At 49.9% G+C, this 25257-nt stretch overlaps 1 protein-coding gene across 2 annotated transcripts in view; it reads left to right on the top strand.

Moving 5' to 3' along the window:
- Positions 1–564: 564 nt before the first annotated feature.
- Spata21 (spermatogenesis associated 21) overlaps positions 565–25257 on the top strand; it is a 26531-nt gene continuing 1838 nt past the window's right edge. The window contains exons 1-13 of one of the 2 annotated variants that reach the window (XM_050152831.1): positions 565–666; positions 951–1068; positions 2986–3151; positions 5366–5511; positions 7872–8061; positions 9406–9671; positions 10560–10608; positions 13456–13643; positions 14418–14506; positions 15490–15627; positions 18130–18201; positions 18304–18421; positions 24601–24779. In XM_050152831.1, the coding sequence (XP_050008788.1) occupies positions 3026–3151; positions 5366–5511; positions 7872–8061; positions 9406–9671; positions 10560–10608; positions 13456–13643; positions 14418–14506; positions 15490–15627; positions 18130–18201; positions 18304–18421; positions 24601–24779 (1561 nt within the window). In that variant the 5' untranslated portion in view covers positions 565–666; positions 951–1068; positions 2986–3025. Of the gene's footprint in view, positions 667–950; positions 1069–2961; positions 3152–5365; positions 5512–7871; positions 8062–9405; positions 9672–10559; positions 10609–13455; positions 13644–14417; positions 14507–15489; positions 15628–18129; positions 18422–24600; positions 24780–25257 lie in introns of those variants that run through there. The other variant, XM_050152822.1, reaches the window with a different exon arrangement.

Here is a 25257-nt window from a genome sequence, read left to right as displayed (position 1 = left end):
GGTATGTGGGGTATAGCTCAAACAAAAATGGGGTTGGGTGTCCTGAAAGGAGTATGAAGCCTGTCTTTGCCACCCCCACCCCAGTTCTTTCCCTGGAGTATGTGCTTCTCAGCCTGGCCGGAGGGTCTCCTCCTTGTCTAATCTGTCAGCTAGCTCCTGATGGACCTGGTCTTCCTTGGGGACTTCTGTTCCCTTAAAACTGTGGTTTGTAGGGATGGAGCGATGGTTCAGTGGTTAAGTGCACTGGCTGTGCTTCCAGAGGTCCTGAGTTCAAGTCCCAGCCACTCGGTGACTCATGGTAATGAGGTCTGGCGCCCTCTTCTGCCTGCAGGCATACATGCTGGCAGAACACTGTATACATAACAAACCTTGGGTGGGGGAGGAGTCTGTGGTTTGTAGAACACTAAGACCTGAGGATTCTGGGGACAAAGAAAGGTGTGTCTGGGGCCGGAGGAGATTTTTCCCAGAAGGGTCAGCCCCCTCTGGAGCAGCACAGCTCCAGAGAGGAGGGATGGTTAAGGGGTCCTTAATGGGAAAGAGGTGGGGGGAAAGTGACAAACCACAGGGGAAGAAAGGGAAACTTAGCCACAGCCACCGTTTCTCGTGCCATTTGAGAACCTGGACCGCGTAGGAGCTGGGGTACAGGGTTTGTCTCACTGTGGGAAGGTAGGTGAGATAATAGAAGGGATAGAAGGGGTTTGGAGGGGCAGGAGGAGAAAGCTGGGGTCTGTATCCCCGGGGTGTGTGAGAGGGCACCCCGGCACTTAAGCGATACAGACAATTGTCTTTGAACGGTAAATAAGGGGCCCATGCTTTCAACAGGCAGGGTAACCCTGTGAGCAGTGCCGTCTGGGGAGTTGGCAGATCTGGGATTTAATCCACTTGGAGATGAGCAAGGTAGTGCCAGGCAAACGCTGGGCCACTCTGAGCTGCTGTTTTCTCTACTACAGGAACCTCACAGGGCTGGGAAGAGAATCCTGCTGAGAACTTCCAGCAGCGAGGAGGTCATTCCATGGACAGTAGCTGGCCTGCTGAGGCTTAGAAGAGAAGGTCTCCGAGAACCTCCAGGTCACAGGCTCTCCCTGTGGGGAGGGGGTATTGACCTCTGAGAACTAGTGGGTGTGAGAAGCAGCCAAGGTGTTGCCATAGAAATGGTGCTGATGTTGCCCTAAAGGAGCTTGGGCTGGGGAGATGGTTCAGCCAGTAAACAGCTTGCTTTGTAAGAATAAGGACCTGATTTCAGCTACCAAAACCCCTATTTTGATTTGTTTGTTAAAGGGGGGGATATGAGGGAGTCAGAGAGGTGGTTCGGTGGTTAGAGCACTGTGTGTTCTTGCAGGGGACCCAGGTACAGAGAGAGAGAGAGAGAGAGAGAGAGAGAGAGAGAGAGAGAGAGAGGNAGAGAGGAGAGAGGAGAGAGGAGAGAGGAGAGAGGAGAGAGGAGAGAGGAGAGAGGAGAGAGGAAGGACTCAGTGACTGGAAGCCAGGATGGAATGGGATGGGATGTGGGAGAAGCAGAAATGTGGACATGGACACCTGGGGAAGAGGATGGAGACCACTTGGACTAGAACAATATGGCCAGAAGTGAAGTCCCAGAGGACAGGAAGTGGGAGATGCCTGTCTTCATCACCATTCTATTTCTGTGAAGAGACACCATGACCTTATGAAAAAAAAAAGCATTTAACTGGGGCTTACTTATAGTTTCAGAGGCTTAGTCCAAGAGTGTCAGGGTGGCAGGCAAGCACCAGAGCAGTAGCTGAGAGCTACATCCTGATCCCTAAGAGGGGAGAGGAAGGGAGGGGAGGGGAGGGAAGCAGAGGGGAGGGGAGAGGAGAGGAAAGAAGGGGAGGGGACAGGAGAGGAGGGGAAAGGAGAGGAGGGGAAAGGAGAGGAGGGGAGGGGAGAGGAGAGGAGGGGGGAGAGAGGAGGGGAGGGGAAAGGATAAGAGAAGAGAGGAGAGAGGAGAGGAGGAGATACTCTGGGCTTAGCTTGGACTTTTGAAACCTCAAAGCCCACCCCCAGTGGGCTTCTTCCAACAGGGCCACACCTCCTATTTTAATCTTTTCAAATAGTGCAACTCTTTGGTGACTAAGTACTCAAATATACGAGCCTATGGGGACCATTCTCATCCAAACCACCACAGACCCTAAGGAAGTTTAATAAAAGGGCACGTCCAGGGGGCAGGGCATATGGGTGCTGTGTTTGACAAGTTACCGTTGCCAATGGAAACTTGGCATCCAATGGACATATGTCTCAGCTGTTTGTAGGAACATGGGGTTTTCATTGAAGCAGCAGTGACATCAGGTCTCTCTCACACATGTGTGCTCTCTCTCTCTCTCTGTCTCTCTCTCTGTCTCTCTCTCTCTCACACTGAGGTCCAAGCTGGCCTCAAAAATCACTATGTAGCCAAGGATGACCTTGAATTCTTGATTCCCTGTCTCCACTTTCTGGAATCATAGGCCAAGGCCACCACACCCGGTTATGCGGGCTTGTGTAAGCTAGGCAAACACACCACCAATTTCACTACACTCCAGCTCCTAATGGGCAGGCTTTTAAGTGTCCACTAGGGTTTTAAAGGCTCTGAGATGTCCTGCAAGACACTCTATGCTTGGTTTCGATAAGGCCAGGCTTTCATTCCCTCTAGCTCAGGCCGGCTTGAGGACGGAGCAGGATAGAGCTGTGGGGAAAGAGCCCAAGATCTGGTGTTTGCAGCAGTCGTACGTGTATGTCCGAACCTATTCTAGACCTTGGGCGTGTTTCCTGAGCCTCTTCCTCAGGCTAACTATGGAAATTAAAGAATCCGATGAGCTCTTGCTACATAGGACTGGCTCCTACTTGAGTGCAGGCTCCTTTCTGACAGGCTGGCCCTGCTCCTCCCGAGTCCAGACCTGCTCACCTCAGGCTTCAGGTGCAGCACAGATGCAGCCATGGGGTCTCGGGCCCTGTAAGTGGGAGCTTGACTGGATCTCTCCTTGGTAACAGCAGCTCATGCCCCTGGCTTGGGAATCTTGCTGGCTCCAGAACGATGGAAAACAGAAACACCCAGATACACCCAGAGAACAAGGAGGAAGCTCCAGCGGTCCAACCAAGTCCCGGCCTGAATTCCACCAAAAAGAAGACGGATTTGGAGTGCACTGTGTCAGTCAGTCAGGTGGGTGGGCCTTCACTTCCAGTTCTGATCTCCATCCCTAGCACTGGTCTCCTCCTTTCCTTTTGTTGCTGTTTGGTTTTTCAAGACACAGTTTCTCTGTGTAGCCCTGGCTGTGCTGGAACGCTCTGTAGAGCAGGCTGGCCTCGAACACACAGATCCACCTGCCTCTGCTTCCCGAGTGCTGGTATTAAAGACCACGAAGCACCCCATCAAGCCCCCAGGCATTTCTTCATCTGGTCAAGCTGACAACAAGTCCACCCTCTGTGGACACCTGTCACCTGCCATCCAAGCATGTCCCTAACCCTTCCCACAAAGCCACCATGTTAAATATTCCAGCAAGGCATGACTCCATTAGGGGAAGCAGAGCCCTCATGATCCGGCTGCTTTCCTGAAACCAACCAGCTGTTAATCCCAGATGGGAGTCTGTGGGCCACATGTCACACTTTTAGTCTTTTAAAGGAACCCTTGGCGAACACTCTGGGCCTCCTTTACCACCTTCTACTCATTTCTCAGCAAGCAAACATGGGGTTCTGATACTGCCACCTAATTAGCTCCGTGACCTCGAGGTATCTCTGAACCCCTTTCATCATCTTGTGTGTGTTTGTCATGGTAAGAATGACCTGGACTAAGTGTGTTGAGGCCCTGTCTCGCCGTAGGCACCCACTAGAGTTGGCTTCCACCAGAATCATCTGGAAAAACAAAACAAACAAAACAAAACTTCATTCATGGGGCTGGAGAGATGGCTCTGCAGTTAAGAGCACTGACTGCTCTTCCAGAGGACCCAGGTTCGATTCCCAGCAACCACATGGCAGCTCATAGCTGTCTCGAACTCCAGTTTCTGGGGATCTGACACCCTCACATAGACACACATGCAGGCAAAACACCAATGCACATAAAGTAAAAACAAGTAGATAAAAGAGAAAGTTCATCCATTAGTCAATGAGCTACGTGAGGTTCGATGACCTCTGAGGCTAGGAGCTACGTTGGCTTACGCTCCACCCTACTGGCAACTGATGGACAAGATGGAGATTAAAAATAAAAAACCCAGGGGTGAGTGTTGTAAAATATTATTTTAAGGTGTGTTGCTTTTGTTTATGCTCTGGAATGTTTAATGATGCAAAGATGTGTTTGATTAAATAAAATTCACCTGCAGCCACGAGGCTGCATTAGCAACTAGCTGACGGGAAGTTGTAGGGAGGAGCCAGGTGGAGAATTTTTTTTTTTGTTTTTTGAGACAGGATTTTTTTTGTGTAGCCCTGACTATCCTGGAATGAGCTCTTTAGACCAGGCTGGCCTCGAACTTGCAGAGATCCACCTGCCTCTGCCTTCTAAGTGCTAGGATTAAAGGTGCGTGCCACCACCACCCAGCTGGAGGTTTATAAGGAGGGGCGAGGAGAAACATGAGAACTTCTTGGGAGACGTGAGGAGGTGGGCTGCTTGCTATTTAGCCCCTCTGGAGAGCAGAAGTCTACTTCAACCTTTGAATTGTGAGCTCTTTAGAGGGACAGAGATTTAGACAAGTTCATCTTTGAAAGAGTCGGTGCCTGAGGGAACAGAATTTCCTCAGGTTGCATCTCTTGCAGCTAAACTGCTGCTGATTGCGGCTGAGTTGCGGTGCTGACTAGGACAGTTGTATCTTAAAAGGCAGCAATAATTAAAAAAGAAAACAACAGGTGGGCCATGGTGGAACACACCTGTTGCCTTAGAATCCAGGCTGCTGCAAAAAGATGGTCAAGTTTAAAGCCAGCCTAGGCTATAAACCACAACTACTATCTCAAAAAAACTAAAAAATGCTGGGCAGTAGTGGCGCACGCTTTAATCCCAGCACTCAGGAGGCAGAGGCAGGCAGATTTCTGAGTTCAATGCCAACCTTGTCTACAGAGCAAGTTCTAGGACAGTGGAGGCTACACAAAGAAACCCTGTCTAAGAAGTCCAGCATCTGGGCCATGGGACGATGGTGCTGTGTGGGAGACATTACTCTTCAACACAACCCTTGGGCTCATATTCCAGTCGGTCTCCAGTTTTATGCCAGAGTTCACAACGCTAAGCAGCAGGACCAGGCCCACCACCTACCTCCAGGCGCCCCTGGTCTTTCTTGTCCTCTCTCTCCAGCATCTCCCCGACATAGACAGACACAGGAGGATGCACAAGGAGGAACAGGAGATGGCCCCAGCACCTCGCCCTTGAGTCAACCCACTCACGTCTCTCTTTCAGGCTGGGCTTGCAGATGCCAAGGAAAAGGATAGAGAAAAGCAGCCTGTGGCTCCCAGAGGACCAGAGGAGGAGCTCGGACACACAGGATCACCCCAGAAGGGGCCAGGGGAGCTTGAGACCCAGGAACAGCTCTCAGCAAGACCAGAGTGAGTTGCGGGGACGTCCCAGAAAAGGGGGAGACCTGAGATCTAGTGGCTGCAACACTCCATGCTTCTCCCCACCTTCCTACTTGTCCCATCTCTCCCCCACCCACCCCTGCTGAGATCAAACCCAGTTGTTAGCTTGACAAGTGTTCCCTCACTGATTGGAAGCCCTTGACCCAGTTCAGAGCACCAATCAAACTAAATTCTTTTTGTTTTTGTTTTTTTTTTACATAATTTATTTTTATTTTATGTGCGTCTGTGTTTTGTCTGCATGTATATCTGTGTAAGGGTGTCAGATCTTGGAGTTACAGATAGTTGTAAGCTGCCATGTGGGTGCTGGGAATTGAATTTGGGTCCTCTGGAAGAGCAGTCAGTGCTCTTAATCACTGAGCCACCTCTCCAAACCTCTTTTGCTTTTGTTTGTTTTGAGACAGGGTTTCTCTGTGTAGCCCCGGCTGTTCTGGGAACTCTGCAGACCAGCACCAGGACAGTCTCCAAAGCTACAGGGAAACGCTATCTCGAAAAAAAAAAAGTAAAAATTAAAGTGCACATAACAGAAATATTTCAGGCTGGAGAGATGGCTCAGGATTTAAGAGCACTGGCTGCTCTTCCAGAGGTCCTGAGTTCAATTCCCAGCAACCACATGTTGGCTCACAACCATCTGTAAAGGGATCTGGTGCCCTCTTCTGGCAGGTGTACACGCAGAGTACTCAGAAAAATATAAACAAATTAAAAGAAGAAGAAATGTTTCATTATTGCTATCTGTTAAGATAATGGAATTTTTGGTTTGGTTTTGTTTTGAGGTAGGGTTTGTATATTATGTAGCCCTTGCTGCCCTGGAACTAGCTCTTGTAGACCAGGCTGGCCTCGAACTCACAGAGATCCGCCTGCCTCTGTCTCCCGAGTGCTGGGATCAAAGGCGTGTGCCACCACTCATCTAAGATATGGAATTTTATACACTCACTCAAAAGTGTGTTTATTGCAGGGAGGAGGAACTCGTGAGGCCCCACCCCTCCTGAGGACCTTAGGCAGTCCATGGCTGCCAGGGAGGGAAAACATTCCTTCAGTGATGTGGAGGTGCCTGTGTGTCACCTGTGCTCCTGTCTGCAACCCTCATAAAAGTCATTCAGTCATCAACAAAAAACAGACCTGAAATGAAAAGGGGGACTGGGTGGGGAGAGAGGGAATGGAAGGGGAAGAGAAGGTAAGGTAATAGGGGGGAACATCATCATTTTTATATCCATGTATCAATGTCAAAACGAAACCCGTTCCAATGAATTTAAAAATATACTAATGGAAACATAAAAAGGAAAGTATGCAGATGAAGGCTTTTTAGCATGTTAATTATGCACTGTGAATATGTAGAATACGAAGTCATGTGAAGACAGCCATTTGATGAATCCCCTGACAGTGGGTTATGCATTAGAGAGAGCTTCAAGAAAAAAAACTCCAGGCAGGCGGTGGCATGCACCTGTGACCCCAGCACAGAGGTGGCTAAGGCAGGAGGACTAGGAGTTTGAGGCCAGCCTAGGCGACAGAGCAAAACCCTGTGTAAGGAAAGAAGGGAAGAAAGGAGGGAGCAAAGGGGCTTGTGAAGAACAGAAACTCAGAGTAAAGAGGCTAGGGACACAGGTTCCAATCCCAATGCTACCTTAAGCTTTATGACCCTGTGCCCAAGTCTCTCAACCCAGTTCTTTGGTGTGTGTGTGTGTTATTGAACCCAGGGTCTTGTGCATGGCAGGCAAGTTTTATACCAAAGAACTATATCCCCAGTCCAACATAAAGTCCTCTCCTTCTTCTTTCTCTCCCTCTTTCTCCATCTGCCTCCCTCTCTCTCACAACCATAGTGAGAGTGTCAACACAGGATCTCTTGCAGTTCAGGCTGGCTTCGAATTTACCATGTGGCTGGGACTGTCTTTAGATCCTGACACTCCCCTCTCCACCTCCTTATTACTGGGGTTACAGGTGTGCACTACCAGCACCCCCTTCTCTTTCTAAAAAAAAAAAAAAACACTGGAGAGATGGCTCAGTGCTTAAGACCACTGACTGTTCTAGAGGACCAGGGTTTGATTCCCAGCACCCACACAGTAACTCAAACTGTAATTTCAAGATCTAACATCCTCACAGACATACATACATGAAGGCAAAACATAAAATAAAAACAAATCTTTTTTTTAAAAAGGGCTAGAGTGTAACCACTTCAACATTCACATTAAGGTGCTGAGATTCAGGTGTGTACCCGTCCCTCACTTGTTCTCCCAGGCAATAAGTATGCACCCCTTAGATGCCTAGTCCTGGACAGGGTTCTGGGAGAGCCGCACCCAGGCTGGGATGAAGTATCTGTTGTCTGTTCTTTCCACAAGGAGCCAGTCATCTTTGGCAACCGAGGAAGGGCCGAAGAATCTACAAGCTGACCAGGAGCAAGCCCAGCCTGGCAGGGAGTGTGTGACCTCAGAAGAGCAGCCGCCACAGCCAACCATGCCAACCAAGGACCAACAGGAGGGATGGCAGAGCGCCAAGGCCAAAGAGATTCATCCCACTGAGAGCTGCCAGGTAACCCTGGGAGATGAGGAAGAGGGAATGGGCACCCGTGGAGGGGGGCAAAAGGCCCTCTCTGCCCCCAACACAGAAGGACTTGTGTTGGTGGAGGCTGCGCACTGGAGCTGGCAGACAGTCTCCCTGGGTCCCGGAATGGTTCTGGCAGTTGGAATCACAGTGTTTCCCTCAGGTCTTGTTTCCAGAGAGGCCCTCTGGGTGTCTTGGGGACAGGGCAGGGCGAGGGTTGTGTGACAGATGTTGCTGGGTTTAAGAGAATGACTGTGACATATCTCACCCCGTGTTCACTGAGCCTTTGCAAGACATGCTGGCCATTCCAAAACTTATTAACAGACTTTTTACTTCCTTATTTTTCTCATTTTTACATTCCTTTATAGAAGAAAACAATGTAACACAGCCCAATACAATACTTTTGGTTCTTCCTCCTCCCCCCCCCCCCATTTTAATGAGACAAGGTTTCTCTGTATAGCCCTGGATGTCCTGGAACTTGCTCTGTAGACCAGGCTGGCCTCACACTTACAGAGATCCGCCTGCCTCAGCTTCCCTACTGCTGGGATTAATGGCATATATTCTTGGTTTTTCTTCATATTGAAGCCTAGTCCCAAATCCCAAATCAGCATCATTTTTTTTTAAGACAGGGTCTTACCGGGTAGTGATGGCGTACGCCTTTAATCCCAGTACTCGGGAGGCAGAGGCAGGTAGATCTCTGAGTTTGAGGCTAACCTGGTCTACATAGTGAGTTCTAGCACAGCCAGGGTTACATAGACCCTTTCCCAAAGCAAGAACAAAACAAAAACAACGAAATATATATGTGTGCATATATACATATGTTACGATACAAAATACACACACAAACAAACACACATATACACATATGTATAAAATTGGGCTGGAGAGATGGCTCAGAGTTAAGAGCACTGGCTGCTCTTCCAGAGGACTGGAGTTCAGTTCCCAGAATCCCACACAGTGACTCATAACCACCTGTAACTCTAGGATCCAATGTCGTCTGGCCTCCAAGTGCACACACATACATTCACACAGACACATACACATAAATAAAACATCTTTGGGCCAGGTGGTAATGGTGCACGCCTTTAATCCTAGCAACTGGGAGTCAGAAGCAGTCAGATCTCTGATAGTTCAAGGCCAGCTTGGTCTACAGAGTGAGTTCCAGGTCAGCTAGGGTTATGCAGAGAAACCCTGTCTCGAAAACCACCCCCTCAAAAAATGTTTAGAAAAAATATACCATATAATAGAAGAAGTATGCAGAGGTCTGTCCTTCGAAACTCCCTTTAGGAAGTCAGAAGTAGCTCTTCTCAGGTCACCTTTTTAATTTCCCAGGCTCTCCCCACTCAAGGAGACACAGATCATCATCTGGAAAAGCCATGCGCCTCCGGCAGCAGGAGTCAGCCACTGGAGGATGACCCCCCCAGTAATGCAGGCCTCCCACAGGTCAAGCTGCAAAAGCCCATGCCAACACCCAGCTCGGGGACACACAAGGACAGTCCCCAGGAAGCAGTGACACCCAAACCCACGGCAACTGTGGAGGAAAAGAAGGCCCGTCCCGTCTTGTCATCAGCACCAATCCCTCGACCACACAAAGAGGGGTAAGTCATCTTTCAGGGCCACCTCTGCCCTGCTTGCTGCTCCTCTGTGGGTGACTCTTCAGCTAAGTGACACTGGAGATGGGACCAGGGAGCCAGCTCAGCGGCTCACTCTGTAAGCATGAGGACCTGAGATTAATTTCCCAGGAAGAAAGCTGGGCCCAGAGGCACATGCTTGTAATCCCAGCACTAGAGAGATGGCAACAGGTGGATCCTGGGACCATGACTGGCCAGCTAGCCTAGCCAGTTCCAGGCCAATGAGCGGTCGTGTCTCAAAACAACATGGAGTCTGAGGAGATGGTTCAGTGGGTAAGGACGCTTGCTGCTAACCTGAAGACCTAAGCTCAATCCCCAGGAAGGAGGGAACCAATTTGTGCAGGTTGTCCTCTGACCTCCACACTTGGGCTGCGGAATGCGCGCGCACACACACACACACACACACACACACACACACACCTGCATCAGTAAGATGGCCCAGCAGGTAAAAGTAAGTGCTTGCCACTAAGTATGGTGACCTGAAATTGACACCCCACAGACCTACTGAATCCCACTGTCTGTCTGTCCTCTGATTTCCACATTTGTGCTCACACAAGATGAGCAAACAAATGTACTTTTTAAAAAGCTACATATATAAACACGGTATGGTGTTTTTCATTTCTGGCTCATGAAACACCTTGGTTAAGTTGCATGCTGCCAGGCCTCAGTTTCCCCGTCTTTGGTCTGTGGGTCTGTCTGCATGCAGGTAAGGCAATGAGGGTGCACTGAGGTGAAAACAAAGGGCCGAGGCTAGGGTAGCAGGCCTGAGTGTGCTGGGGGTTCGGGGCCAGTGTAAGGTGCAAGCCCTGACTTGAAACTCTGCCCCTCACGGGGGGTGGGTTCTTCTTTGTTTAGAGGTGAAGCTGCAGAGATCAAGGCAGCACCAAGGCCTCTTCCTCCACCAGTAAGTCGAATCAGAGTGGGGATGGGAGATGGGGGAAGGGAGTTGGGGAGGGATGGAAGGAAAATGATGGACACAGAAACATTTTCAGGAAAACTGGGGTAAGTGTAAGTGTAAACCTATGCATGTGTTATGTGTGTGATCTATAGTTTATTTATTTTTAAATTACAAGTCCTAATGTCCTGTTGTGCGTGTACAAGCTCACCACGTGTCCATACCACAGGAGTGGAGGATCTCTCCCTCCATCATGTGGACCCTGGGGATCAAACTCAGGTCAGGGTTGGTGGCAAGTGCCTCTACCTGCTAAGCCATCTCAAAAAGTCAAATTATGGGTTTTTGAGATGGATCGCCTACAACCCAGGCTGCCCTAAAACCCCCTATATAGTTGAGAATGATCCCCAAACCCTAACCTCTCTGGTTTCTGCTTCCCAGGCACTGGGAGTATGAGTGTATGCTGCTGGGGACCCTAGTGTATCTGCCTGGAGTTGGCAGTCAAAACGGATCACACTCGAGAGCCCTTGAGTCCATCCCAGAACTGCTCCACATTGGCATAGAGTCCTTCTGCCCTCTGCCCTCAGTTCCAATCTGCTTCTCTGAATATCTGCTGGCTTCTAGCCAGCCCCATGCCACCAGGTCTGTCACTTTTCTTCTGGTCTCTTGAGTTGATGGTACAAGCTTAGACTTCCCACCCTACCATCATCGTCAGCCCTTACCACACCTGCCTATCTTCACACCACATCCCCAGCCACACCCCAGCCCTGAACATTCCAGGTGCAGCACAATGCACAAGGCTCGCCACTGGCTTCTTTCTGAAGTTACCACGTGCGTGATTTATTTAGCTGATGCCCAGCGACGTCACCCTCTACCTCCATTCCACCCATGTCCTTGCAGCCTCCAGCAATTGCCACTGAAGAAAATAGGATGAAAAGATCCAGCTTCAGGGTTGAAAAGATGGCTCAGTGGGTAAGAGCTCTGGCTGCTCTTCCAGAGGACCTGAGTTCGCTCCCAGCACTCACAGGGCATCTCACAACTGTCTGTAACTCCAGGACCCAACACCCTGACACGGATGTTGACATAGATGCAGGCAAAACACCAATGCACACAAAATAAAAATAAATAAATTATTGAAAAGAGAAAGAAAGAAGAATAAAAGAAAAGAAACAAAGGAAGGAAGGAAAGGAAGGAAGGAAAAAAGGAAGAAAGAAAGAAAAGATCCAGCCTCAGTCAGGCCTTTAATCCCAGCACTCAGGAGGCAGATCAAGACCAGTCTGGTCTATAGTGAGTTTCCAGGACAGTCAGGGATACACAGAGACCCTGTCTCAAAAACAAAAACGAAAGAAAGAATAAAGCCTTGAAACTCCCAGCTTAAATATCCAAGCTCAGATGGCATGAGCTCTGCTCAGACCACAGACCAGAACAGGTCTTGTGGCCCCCACTGTAGTTGTTTGATTTTTATTTTTAACTCTTAGGGGGTCCTCTACCCATCTCCCAAATAAATACATGGAGACTTATTCTTACTTATGAATGCCCAGCCTTTGCTTGGCTTGTTTCTAACTAGCTTTTTTTTTTTTTTCCGAGACAGGGTTTCTCTGTGGCTTTGGAGCCTGTAGACCAGGCTGGCCTCGAACTCACAGAGATCCGCCTGCCTCTGCCTCCCGAGTGCTGGGATTAAAGGCATGCGCCACCATCGCCCGAACCTTTAATTTTTTTTTTTTTCTGAGACAGGGTTCCTCTGTAGCTTTGGGGCCTGTCCTGGAACTACCTCTTGTAGACCAGGCTGACCTCGAACTCACAGAGATCCGACTGCCTCTACCTCCTGGGTGCTGGATTAAAGGTATGCGCCACCACCGCTGGCTACTTTTCTTTTCATATCTGTGGCTGGCCTCTGGCGTCCTCCTCTCCTCCTTTTCTCACTCCTCACTCCTCCCTGAGTCTAGATTTCTCCTCCTATTCTCTCTGCCCAACAATCCTGCCCATTTGTTTCTCCTGCCTAGCTATTGGCCGGTCAGCTCTTTATTAGACCCAATCAGCTGTTTTAGACAGGCAAAGTAGCACAGTTTTAAAGAGTTAAATAAATGCAACATTTAAAAAAAAGGCAATACATCTTTGCATCATTAAACAAACATTTCACAGCATAAAAAATGTAACACACCTTAAACTATATTCCCTAATACTAGAGTTACAGATTTAGAACCTCTAGTAGGAGCTGGGATTAAAGGTGTGCAGCACCATGGCCAGCTTTGCTTTACTTTTACAAAAGAGAGAGCTAAGGATGGGCCTCAGAGGTGCAAGACCTTGGGCTTGATCCTTAGCATCAAGAAAAGGATGCTGACAGGAATTAGTGATGGAAAAATGCCAGGATGCTGATAGGCGTAAGTGATGGAGAAAAACTGAGATGCTGAGGGGAGTAAGTGATGGAGAAAGGCTGGGATGCTGATGGGAGTAAGTGATGAAGAAAGGCTGGGCTGAAGAAGGTATGTTGACCCAGGGATGGGAGGACCAGATGTAGGTATGGTTGGCTCTATGGAATGAATGAGGAACAACAGTTGAAGTGCCCGTATATGCTGGGGACACCTGTGTGAAATAGGCATCAGGAGTGAGGCAAGGTCACTTGCCAGTTGTGTGGGCTGCAATGAAGGAACTTGGCTCACTCAGGAAAAGAGCTTGCAGGTGGGAGGTGATGACCCACATGGGTCCCGGGGTGGCACATGGAGATATGGCGTTATCTCCACCACAGTTTTGGAGAGGAAAGGACAGTCTGAGCATCCTCAGTCGTTCTGCAGGAGGTTAGCAGCTCTGTAGCCAGTCTGGCTGGCTTCTGGTATCCCAAATGTCTTCACCTGCCCTCAGGAGGAAAGAAACATTGAGAAGAAGGAGCTGGGCCAAGGGCAGAAGCAACGGCAGCAGGCTTCGGCAGCTGCAGGAACCCATGCATCTGGGAACTCCCGTCGGGGCTTCATGAAGTGCCTCCTGGAGGTGGAGGAGCAGGAAGTCACCCATCGGAGGACTTTGAAAGCTCGGACCCTGACAACCCGGAGGTCACCCAGGACCCTGACTTCTGTCTCCACCTCAGGCCCCATCAGCAATGCAGTCCCCACCTTGCCTCTGACCCTGCTAGAACCATCCACCTCAGCTCCAGCTACTGTCCCACTGTGGGTCAGACCACCAGCCCCTGGGCAAGCCCCTGCCTCTGTGGGGTCCCCTAGTTCAGTCCTGTCAGCTCCCACCCAGGACCTGAGCTGGAGATGGCCAGAGTTTTTGCCCCAGGGCAGTGAGAGAAGCCTGAACTATGCCAAGACATAGTAGGAGCCACCTCCCCATCTAGACAGGGTCCCACGCTTACAGTCTATGTCCAGCGTGGACCCTCGCATCTCCTTCTACATTCTCAGGAGTCCCCCCTCAACTCTGTCTTCTTTTTGTGCTTCCCAGCAGGGATCCCCCAAGTTCCAGGTCCCTTTTCCAAGCCCTCCTTCCCTCCTTTCTCTTCTTCCTGATGCTGGGGGTGAAAGCCACAGTTTCACACATATTAGACAACCACTCCACCCCTGTAGTACACCCCCAGCCCCCCACCACCATCTAGTCTCCCCACTCCTGCCACCACCACCATCAAATGAACCACCTATGGCTTTGCCTCATTCCCTTGGGTCTGCCTCTCCTGTCACTTGTGACTGCTGACCACCAAAGTCCCTCAGAATTTCCCTAACCTGTGTCGCCTTGGCTTCCTCTCCCCTGCCTTGGGTAGCCTTGGCAGAGGCAGGGGCAGAGGCAGGCAGGAGGTGGTTGCAAACTGTCCTGGGTCCATTGTTCTGCAGGCAGGAGCCGGAAGAGCATGGCCTCTTCAAACTGTACCAGAGCTGGGAGGAGCGGTCTGAGGAGCACCTCACCCTGAAGCAAGAGGAAGGTGAGCACCTACACCACTGCCCTGCTGGCACACTGTCTCAGCACTCCAAGCAGTGTCCCCAGTGGGGGGTCAACTGCACTTGGCCTAGGACACAGAAGAGGAGGTGGGCCACCTCCCTCACTCCAAGCCACTCTTTAGAGGCAGCTTAGAGGAGAGACAGGGTCCCCCAAGAACCTTACCCATCCTAAATAACCCCTCTCCATTTAACAAGGCTACCAGCCCTGAACAAGCCCCTACTTCCCATCACACCCTGCCCCACTAGCAAAACTGAACAGTGCTGAACTCCTACCCTGGGTGAGGTCTCTATGGTCCTTGGGGATGCCCTCTGACCCTACTTTCTCATCCTGGGCTGTCCCTAGAATGGATGTGTACTATTGTGGGATATTTGATCACACTGTAAACCCCAAGATTGTGTTAATAAAATCAACCTTGGGTCAAGAGGTGGAACCAGCATTTAGTTAACAAGAAGTAGCCATAGAGAGTAAGAGGGAGTCCAGAAAACGGACAGAGAAATGCACAGGAAGTAGGAGGGAGGGACTTTAGGTTTGGCGGTCCTTTTTGGTGTGGGACTACAAAAGAGACGCCCTCTTTCTGAGATGCTGACTAAGGAAAAAGGTTAGCTGGTTGTTCCTCAGCCTCTCTGAGCTAGCAGGTTTTCTCCCCAGCATCTGACTCCTGAGTCTTTACTGGTAAAATCTGTAAGATTGAGATTAAGTTTAAAAGCAGTGAACCCTACTGTTTCACACTCCTTCCCAAGGTCTAGAACCTTCTTGGTCAGAGCAGCTCTTTTCCTCAGATCTTCCAGAATGTTGTCATTGATCCACGGGAATAAAACCGAGGAACAGGGCTGGATACCGACATCTTCCTCATGGCATGCGCACGCATGTACCAAGCACATATTACACACACCCCACATGCCACACAAAAGCTAAAAGGAAGAAACACAGGAGTGACTCACTTGGTCACCCTGTGTCCCTTGACAGCCTTCCGCAGCTACTTTGAGATCTTCAACGGCCCTGGTGAGGTGGATGCACGGAGCCTCAAGAACATCTTGCTCCTAATTGGCTTCACCCTTACCCCAGCACAGGTGGAAGAGGCCCTGATGAGTGCTGATGTCAATGGTGAGCAAGGGGTCTTCCCTGAGTTCCAGCTAGGGGCTGCACCCACATGTGGGTTCCTTGCTAGAAGGATCCCTCCTGGCATAAACCCTCAGGGTCAGCGTCCAGTGGCCCTAACATCTGAACCCATTGGGTTTGCATTTTTCTTCCACCCCGGGGCTCACAAAGGCTCTAGCAAGCTGGCCCTGGTTCCGGAAGTTGAAGTTCCCAGAATCACTGTGCAGTGTCATCTCTGGGGATCCAGAGGTAACCAGGACCCCCCCCCCCGACCAATGGTGTAAGTGACCTCAGCTGGCTCTGTACATCAAGTGTCCTCCATGACCCTTGCATGTCTTTTACCAGCCTTATGGCTTTGGTCAAGTCACTACAGCTTGCTAGGCCTCAGCTTCTCTGTGCTATTGGGAGCAATATCCTCATCAAGTTCTCTCAGATAAAATGGGTCAGCCAGGCCGAGGGTGGGAGCCAGGCCTGCGGGTCAGGAGGCAGCAGCTGTTAGCATTACCCACGTGACGAGTATTGAATGCCTTCTGTGGCTGTTCCTGTGCAGGGCTCCGAGAATAGAGATGTGTAAGACAAGCGAGCCCTGCGGTCCTCAAGGATTCCCAGACAGTTACTGCCACAGGGCAAGCTGACACAGAAGCAAAGCAAAGCAAACAGAAACAACAGTTACAGCAGCTTGGAAGATGGGGGTCAGGAAGAAAGGCTTCCTGGAGGAGGTGCCACTCAAGCCAAGTGGTGTTAAATCAAATAGGAATCAGGCAAAAAGGAAGTAGTAGCTTCTGAGAAGTGAGCTTGAGGCACTTGTGTATGGTGCAGTGGAGTGTGGCCGGACACAGGGAAGAGAAGGGTCATGTGGGACCTGCGTCCTGACCACCGCTCACGACTGCTCCTTCCGCCACTGCAGAGTCCTCACACACATTTCAAGGGTGTGTGGCGAAGCAGCAGACTGTTGACCTAGGAAGACAGAGGTTCTGGGACTCAACCCTAGCTGACCTAGCTCTGTCGATGTGGATGGGGGGCAAGCACCTCAAGCCCTACCTGTGACCAGGGTTAAGTCCAAAGCATCCCGTCCCCGTTTTTACACCTTAGTCTATTGTCAAGAAGCTCAGAGAACATCAGTGGAGTTCCCATCAGATTGAACCCTGGGACTCAGCGTGGGACAAGTTGTGCAATTCTTGTCTCTCAGGGTCTTACGTTCCAGGTGTCACATGTGTGACAGGGATTTAGGAGACAGTCTGGCGAGGGATCCGACTCGGTCTGAACCTCTGAGAAAGGGGAGGTGACGTGGCTTAGCTGCAAACACGCCCTGAGTTTGAGCCCTAGAACTCACATGTGGGAGGAGAACACCAACTCCCAGAAGATGAGTTCTCACCGCCACACCTGGGATGTGGCAAGCATATCGCCTCCTCTCACATAAAAGAAATAAAATGGAACAATGAGGAACCATGGCAGGAAGGGGGAGACATCTGTGACCAGGGAGCAACACAAACAGAGACCTCGAATGGGAGGAATATGGGCTTCTGGGCAGTATATCTTTCCTGCCAGGGAGGCTGGCATGAGATGAGGCTGTTAACAGAGTCCGGTGGGTACTGCAGGGCCCTAAAGTCTAGCTAGAATCTGGTAGGTCATTCTCAGTAATGACAGTTGCTGGCCTTTAGTGGGCACATACTATGTGTGCAGCCCTGTTGTCTCCACTCCATAGCGAGAAAACTAAACCATCCTGGGATTCAGAAACTTGACCCAAGTCACATGAATGGGAAATGGTGGACTTGGGTTTTCGACTCATAGTGCTGTCTCAAGAATGCAAGTACAAGCCGGGCGGTGGTGGCGCACGCCTTTAATCCCAGCACTCGGGAGGCAGAGGCAGGTGGGTGGGTCTCTGTGAGTTCGAGGCCAGCCTGGTCTACAAGAGCTAGTGCCAGGACAGGCTCCAAAGCTAGAGAAACCCTGTCTCGAAAAAAAAAAAAAAAAAAGAATGCAAGTACAAGGGCTGGAGAGATGGCTCAGTGGTTAAGAGCACTGACAATTCTTCCAGAGGACCAGGGTTCAATTCCCAGCATCCACATGGCAACTCACAACTGTCTGTAATTCCAGTTCGAGGACCTGACACCCATGGCAAAATACCAATGCACATAAAATAAAAATAAACTTAAAAAAAAATACAAGATCCAGTAGTTTCTCATATTCCTTGACACAGTCTGTGTAGCCAAGGCTAGCATGGAGCTGGCTATGTAGCCAAGGATCACCCTGAAGTGTTAACCTTCCTCCCTCTACCTCCAGGTTTACATGCACACTAGGCAAACACCTGAGCTACCCACTGAGCTACAAGCCCTGTCCTGGTCCGACAGCCTCTAGCTACAAGACTGTAGCTTGAACTGGCACTGCCATTACAATTTGCCCCCTGGGTTGGGGTGGGGGGAAGACATCAGGGCCACGCCTAGCTTGCAGTACCTGGGCCTGCTGCAGAGGGTCCCTGTTCACTCTGCTGTTTCTCTGACACTGCAGGAGACGGTCATGTGGATTTCAAAGACTTCTTGGCAGTAATGACAGACACCAAGCGTTTCTTCTGCTCTGTGGGTGAGCAGGGGTCAGCCCAGAACTGGAAGCAGGACCTGGAGGCTGATGGGGTACATCAGAGGCCACCTAAGAGTAACGGCAGTCACTATTCCATGTCCCCAGAACAGAATGTCCTGATGGATATGTCGCCCCCAAACCCCTACACACTGTTCTTTGAGATCCTCTCTCTGCTGGTGGAGATGCTGGCCCTGCCGGAGGCGGCCCTAGAAGAGATCACAAAGTAAGAGGGGCCGGTTGGCTGAGGGTGGGGGACATAGACAGAAGCGGCAGCTAGTGCTTCAGCAGCTAAAGATGATTGAGGGTTAAGATGCTCAGGTGCAACCAAAAGGAAGTCCCAATTAAACAGCCTTACAGGGCTGGAGAGATGGCTCAGCGGTTAAGAGCATTGCCTGCTCTTCCAAAGGTCCTGAGTTCAATTCCCAGCAACCACATGGTGGCTCACAACCATCTGTAATAAGGGCTGGTGCCCTCTTCTGACCTTCAGGCATACACGCAGAAAGAATATTGTATATATAATAAATAAAAAAAAACTTTTAAAAAAAAACAGCCTTACACGGAAGAAGAATGCATCACTCAAATAATCGGTCAGGGCCTCAGGAATGGCTGGATCCAGGACAATGGATGATACCATTAAAGTTTTATTTCTCCACCTCTCTATCTCAGGGTGCTGACTTCAAGCTCAGCCAGGTTCTCCCAGTGGGAAGGGTGGTGATGGCAGCCCAATGCTCACAGTCCTCCTGGTTCAACAGTTTCATCAGGACCATAGTGAACCTTCCCGAAGCACTAGAACACCCTCAGAAAGGGAATCTTGCAGGAAGGGTGATGGGCAGGCAGTGGACAGTTCAGCCCCCCAGAAGGGTAGTGGGCAGGCAATGGACAGCTCACCCTCCAGGAAGGGTGGTAGGCAGGTCATGGGCAGCCCAGGGAGATATGACTACAGGCTAAGTAAACATGAGGTCTCTCAGGCTGAAAGTGATGGGTGGAGGTGGAAGGCCCAGCTGATCCCTGAACCTCGCCCTCACTTCCTGTCCTTCATGAGCATATTTTAATACTTGCTGGTCATGTGGTGGATTTATTTTTAGCCTTTTGAGAATTCTCCACATTGATTTCCATCCCATCAGCACTGGATGAGGGCTCTCCTTTCCCCACGTCCTCGCCAGCATCTGTTACCAGCTGTTTTCTTGGTCTTCATTACTCAAGGTGAAGTTCTCAAATTGCTGCTGCTGCTGCTGCTGAACACACCACGGTCTTTCATAGCCATTTGTATTTCTTTTGAGGACTACTTACATCCTTGGCCCAGTTTTTAACTGGATGGTTTGTTTTCTTGATTCAGTTCTTTTTTGTTGTTTGGCTTGGTTTTTTTCAAGACAGGGTTTCTCTATGTAGCCCTAGCTGTCCTGGAACTCACTCTGTAGACCAGGCTGGCCTCGAACTCACAGAGATCCATGTGCCTCTGCCTTCTGAGCGCTGGGATTAAAGGTATGTGAACCATCACTGCCCAGCTTTTGAGATCTTTGTATATTCTGATTATCACCCCTCGGCAGACATACAGCGGGCACAGTCTCTCCAATTCTGCATGTTTCCTTTCCCCTCATCGTTCCCTTACTTATACAGAGGAGTTAGGCAGGATTACAGCACTGGCATAAGACATCACAAGGGGGCTGGAGAGATGGCTCAGCGGTTAAGAGCACTGGCTGCTCTTCCAGAGGTCCTGAGTTCAATTCCCAGCAACCACATGGTGGCTCACAACCATCTGTACTGAGATCTGGCGCCCTCCTCTGGCGTGCGGGCATACATCGAGGCNCTGAGTTCAATTCCCAGCAACCACATGGTGGCTCACAACCATCTGTACTGAGATCTGGCGCCCTCCTCTGGCGTGCGGGCATACATCGAGGCAGAATGTTGTGTACATAATAAATAAATCTTAAAAAACAAAACAAAACAAAAATAAGACATCACAAGGGTCTCAGAAGGACACATTTTACTTTGTATAGCAGCCAATGCTGTCATAGGTGATCAGCTAACATCACTCATTTTTGAGAAAACATCTATCAGATACCAGAGGATAAATAACCATTGTTCTTCCTCCCCTTTCCTCCCACCCTCTTGAGACAGGGTCTCATGTAGCCCAGGAAGGCAATCTCTTGTCTCAGATCCCCTAGTCTCTCAGGTTACCCATCCCGTCCCCTGGAGTCCCTCCTTCCCTTTTCACTCCATCCCTAAGCTACACCTCTAGCCCAGGAATTAGTGGCTCTTTCTATGATGGAAGGTGGCCGCTTAGCTTAGCTCCCAGCGTGTTTGCATAAGTGCACTTACTTCAGAAAGGACATCCTTGCAAAACGCCTACAGGCTCTAAGAGACTGGGCCCCAGGGTACAAGGTGAGAGTTAACTTTTTCTTCCCTTTTTTTTTTTTTTTTTTTTTTTTTTTTTTTTTTTTTTTTTTTTTTTTTTTTTGGTGATAGGATCTGTGTTATCCCAGCTGGGCTGGAACCTGAGCTCCTCCAGCTTCACCCTGTGCCCATAACTCCCAAAGGCTAATTAACCTTAAATTGGCTGAGACTTGGAGATCAAGCTGGTCTACACAGTGAATTCCAGGCCAGCAGGGGCTGCAAAGTGAGACGCTGCCTCAAAAAAATAAAATAAAAACTCAAGTTTCACTAAGGGCACATGTAGCTCAGGCTTGACTCCAATTTGATACAGCTGAGGATGACCTTCAAATTCTGAAGCTCCTGTCTCTAGGGTTACTGGTCTGCACAACCATGCTTGGTTAATTTGATGCAGAGGCCAAACTCAGGGATTCATGCACGATAGCCAAGTACTTCAAGTACTCTATCAGCTGACCAACCACACCACTACACATATACAGTCAGACTTTTTTTTTGGACTGTCAGCTCTTGAATAATGACACAGAAACTTTTTATTAATTATGAAAGCTTGACCTTAGCTTAGGCTTGTTCCCAACCAGCTCTTATAATCTTATAACCTACACTAATTTGTTTATATTAATCGACATTCTGCCATGTGTTCCCCCCACATCAGATTCTTCCCAGAGCTCTTATTTCTTCCGGGAAGTACTGTCTATCCTCTACCACCTAGCTATTGGCTGTTCAGCTCTTTATTAAGCCAATCAGAAGGTGTCTCAGGCAGGTGAGCTAAAACAGATATATCTTCACACAGCATGGCATTCAACAGCCTGCAACAGAAACACCTTTTCTCACTCTAAATGCAAATGAGTTCAAGCCGTAAAGCTCAACGATTCTTACAATTTGGTGATTTCTTTGATCCAAGACTCATAACTGTTTCTGTGGCCACTATGCAAACGCCAATACAAAGATGTATTCCCAGCATTCAGGAGGCAGAGGCAGGCAAATTTCTGAGTCCGAAGCCAACCTGTCTTGGAGAGTGAGTTCCAAGACAGCTTCAGCTACACAGAGAAACTGTCTCAAAAAGACAACAAAAAAGCATATCCCTACTTTGCTTGCTCACAAATTAGTTCCTGTCGCTTTGCAAGCCCTTCCCACGGAGCTACAGTCGGTCCAGCACGTTATTTTCTTGAGCGACTCACCCTTTGGTTCTGCAAGTCTTCAAGAGAGTTGATTTTAGAACTGATTCCCTAATCCTAGCACTCAAGAGGTGGAGGCAGGAGGATCGGCAGCTCAAGGCCATCCTTGGCTACACTGAGTTAGAAGCCAACCTGGGCTACATGGGACTGTCAAGAACTACAAAGGCACAAGCCAGCTGTCTGTAGTGTGCACCAGGCCCTTTGCAGGGGCAGTGTGTGTGTGTGTGTGTGTGTGTGTGTGTGTGTAGGTACACCCAGGAGGCCAGGCAAGATGTCTGTAGCTGCAGTCACAAGCAGTTTTAAGCCACCTGACATGAGTGCTTGGGACTGAGCCTGGATCGTCTGAAGAACAGAAAGTGTTCTTAGCCACTGAGCCATCTCTCCGGTCCTGTTATAAACTCTTTCTGTCCCTCTACATTAGCACTGTTTTCCATGGACATACCTTCTTTTTTGGGGTTCATGCCAGACCAAAGTTTCTTGACAACGAATGGGAGGCAGGGTTTCTAGGACTGAGCATGGCTGCCAGCGGCAGTGCATTTAGTCTTTGCTCACCGAGTAGTCTAGCTGGTACAGAAACCAATAGGGCAAGTCAGTTAAGGAGCAGCTCTCCAGTTGGCTACAATTTATACCAGTTCGAGATATTCTTGGACTAGAAGCAGCGAGCAAGGAGACAAAGCTGCCCAGGTTCCTAGGGAAGCAGAGGGAAGAACCAGTGATAGATACCCTTTAGAGCTGACTGACCCAGCTTCAGTCTGCCTTCTCAGTCCCAGAGCCAAAGTGACCCTCTCTATTCTTCTTTCCCTGTATTGTTTTGGGGGTAGCCTTGGTTTCACAGAAGAGACAGACTCAACCTCTGACTATGGGTAACTGTGGACTTGGCTTTTTTCTTTTTAAAAGATTTATTATGTATACAGTGTTTTGTGTAAGCACGTAGGAGGCAAGAGGTCCAAGGATCACCATGAGTTTGAGGCTAGCCTGGGCTAACAGCCAGTTCCAGGACAGCCAAGGCTATAAAACCAGTCTCTAAATAGAAATAATTTATTATGTATGGTGTTTTGCCTGCATGTATCCCTGTAGGCCAGAAGAGGGCACCAGATCTCATTACAGATGGTTGTGAGCCACCGTGTGGTGGCTGGGAATTGAACTTAGGGCCTCTGAGCCATCTCCAGCCCAGAACTGGCTTTCTATCATCTCAATTCACCTTCCATGAGGAATAGGGAGGCCCCAGCAGAGCCAGCATCCAGTCCTGAGGGCCTGAAGAGCATACTCAGCCTTCATAGCATCCAGCAGCCATCAGGTTCCAGCTCCTCTGGCCTCCTTCCCACCTCCTGGCCTTTGCTTGTGCCATTCCTTGGCCATGAAGGCTGGAAGGCTCTTCCTCCAGACGGCGCTGGTTTGCTACCCGCCTCATCTGGTACTCTGCTTATCACCATGAGCAAAACAGCCCCTTGTTACTACCCCATCCCTTCCTTTCCCTCAGAGCATCCATCACTCCTCACACGGTGGTATCTTTCCCTTTGAATATGGCCTAACACGGCCATTCTGTGTCCAGGTAGCTCACTCAGAGGGAGAAGGAAGGGAAGGGGGTAGGTGGCAGAGGGAGAGGCAACACAAGGACACATCACTAAGTTGCACACCCCTGGATCTGAAGAACTGTGTGCGGCGTCTTGGGAAGAAAGGGAAATGCTTTACTATACCCTGGTCTCCAACTCCTGGCCCTTTCATTCCTTTGCACCTCTGCATTCCATGTGTCCGAAGCATCCTGAGGCAGCCCAAGGTGGACCTTTTTTTTTTTTAAAATATTATTTATTATGTATACAATATTCTGTCGGTGTGTATGTCTGCAGGCCAGAAAAGGGCACCAGACCTCATTACAGATGGTTGTGAGCGACCATGTGGTTGCTGGAAATTGAACTCAGAACCTTTGGAAGAGCAGGCAATGCTCTTAACCACTGAGCCATCTCTCCAGCCCCCCAAGGTGGACCTTTTGAGTCGTCCCTACAGAAATGAGTGCTGCAGCAAGGGCTGTAGTGAGAGGCCAGGCTAATACACGCGCAGGGTCCTTGTGTGTGACAGCCCTTTGCTCCAGGCCAGCGAAAACAGTTAACACACTATTTGCTGGGGTAGGCACTCAGTAAGGTAAAAGGCAAGTGATGAGCGGCTCATGAATGTCACGTCTCCAAATAGAAATAAAAAGCAAGCAAGCCTGGGGTGGGAGCCTGGCTAGCAGCTTAGATGAGGTGGAGCCCGCTGCGTGGCTGGGTTTGTTGTTTCAAGACAAGGACTTCAGGTATCCCAGGATGGCCTAGAACTCACCATGTAGCCAAGGATGACTGCATTGCTGAGCCTCCTACATCTACCTCCTGAGTGCTAGGATTACAGGCACCTGCCACCATGCTCGGCCTAACGGTTTACCAAGGTTTCCCGCATGCTAGGCAAGCACTCTAGCAGCTGCGCCACATCCCCAGCCCTGCTTGGCTGGTTTACAAGCAGAAATGTATCTAAGCGAAAACATAAGTAACAGAAAGTGTGTAATACATACCAATCTCTACATGGCTGGTCCCGAGACGGGTCTCATCCCATGTGCAATCCTCCAGCATACACACATCAGGCCCTCATCTTAGCAGTGCGGCGGAGAGCTGAAGCTCAGACGTGAAGTGGCATGCAGCGACAGGGCAGACAACCATTTCCTTGTATTTCATAAGGGGACTACATCTCCTGACTCCCCAGGCTTCAGTACTGCCACAACTGGCCAGCCAGAACTGGGGGGCGGGGGTCAGGAGGAAGGGGTGAACTAACCACAGCCAGGTTGAGCTACCAGGCCTTGCCTCCTCAGCTACTACCAAAAGAAGCTGAAGGAAGGCACCCCCAAGACCCGAGAGATGGAATCAACTATGGGCGGGCTGCGATCAAGGAAGAAAATTCCTTACAACTCTCAGCAGCAAGCAGACAGCTTAGAGGGCCCAGATCGAAGGGTCCTCAGGATCTTGAGCCGGCTGAAGCAGCAGAACTATGGTAAGGGCCCGTGAGCAGCCTGGGCAGGGAAGCAGATTCCCCTAGATGAAGCCCAGGAGTTAGCTGTGTGGGAACTGTGACCAAGTCGGGCTAGTCTATACCACCCAACATCCAGCTCCATGCTTTGAACTCGACCTTCCCACTGAGCTGAGGCTGTCCCCAAGAACTACTGTGTGAGAGCCCGCCAGGGTCAATTCTACTGTGCGGCCCTTTGCAGGTGTGTCCTATAATCTCCACACTGACAGAAATGGGAACTAAGGAAACTTCAGTGACTTCCCCAGCTAGTGTGCCGGCAAGGGCAGTTTGCACTTAGGCTCACCCCCAAATTGTGTGCCTGACTATTCTCCTGGGCAAGCTTCTTTACGCTATGGCCAGCCTTGACTCTATGCTTAGCCCTCAGCATCGTACACATCCCTGTCATCTACTGTGCGGTGGATACCAATACCCTCTCCGTCTTCAGAGGCTCAGACATTAAGGG

This window comes from Alexandromys fortis, unplaced genomic scaffold (assembly GCF_014885135.2).
Source record: "Alexandromys fortis isolate MF-2015 unplaced genomic scaffold, M_Fortis_MF-2015_v1.1 scaffold_26, whole genome shotgun sequence".
NCBI classification, from domain to species: Eukaryota; Metazoa; Chordata; class Mammalia; order Rodentia; family Cricetidae; genus Alexandromys; species Alexandromys fortis.
The sequence above is the reverse complement of the archived record's forward strand: the minus strand, read 5'-3'. Positions and strand labels throughout refer to the sequence as shown.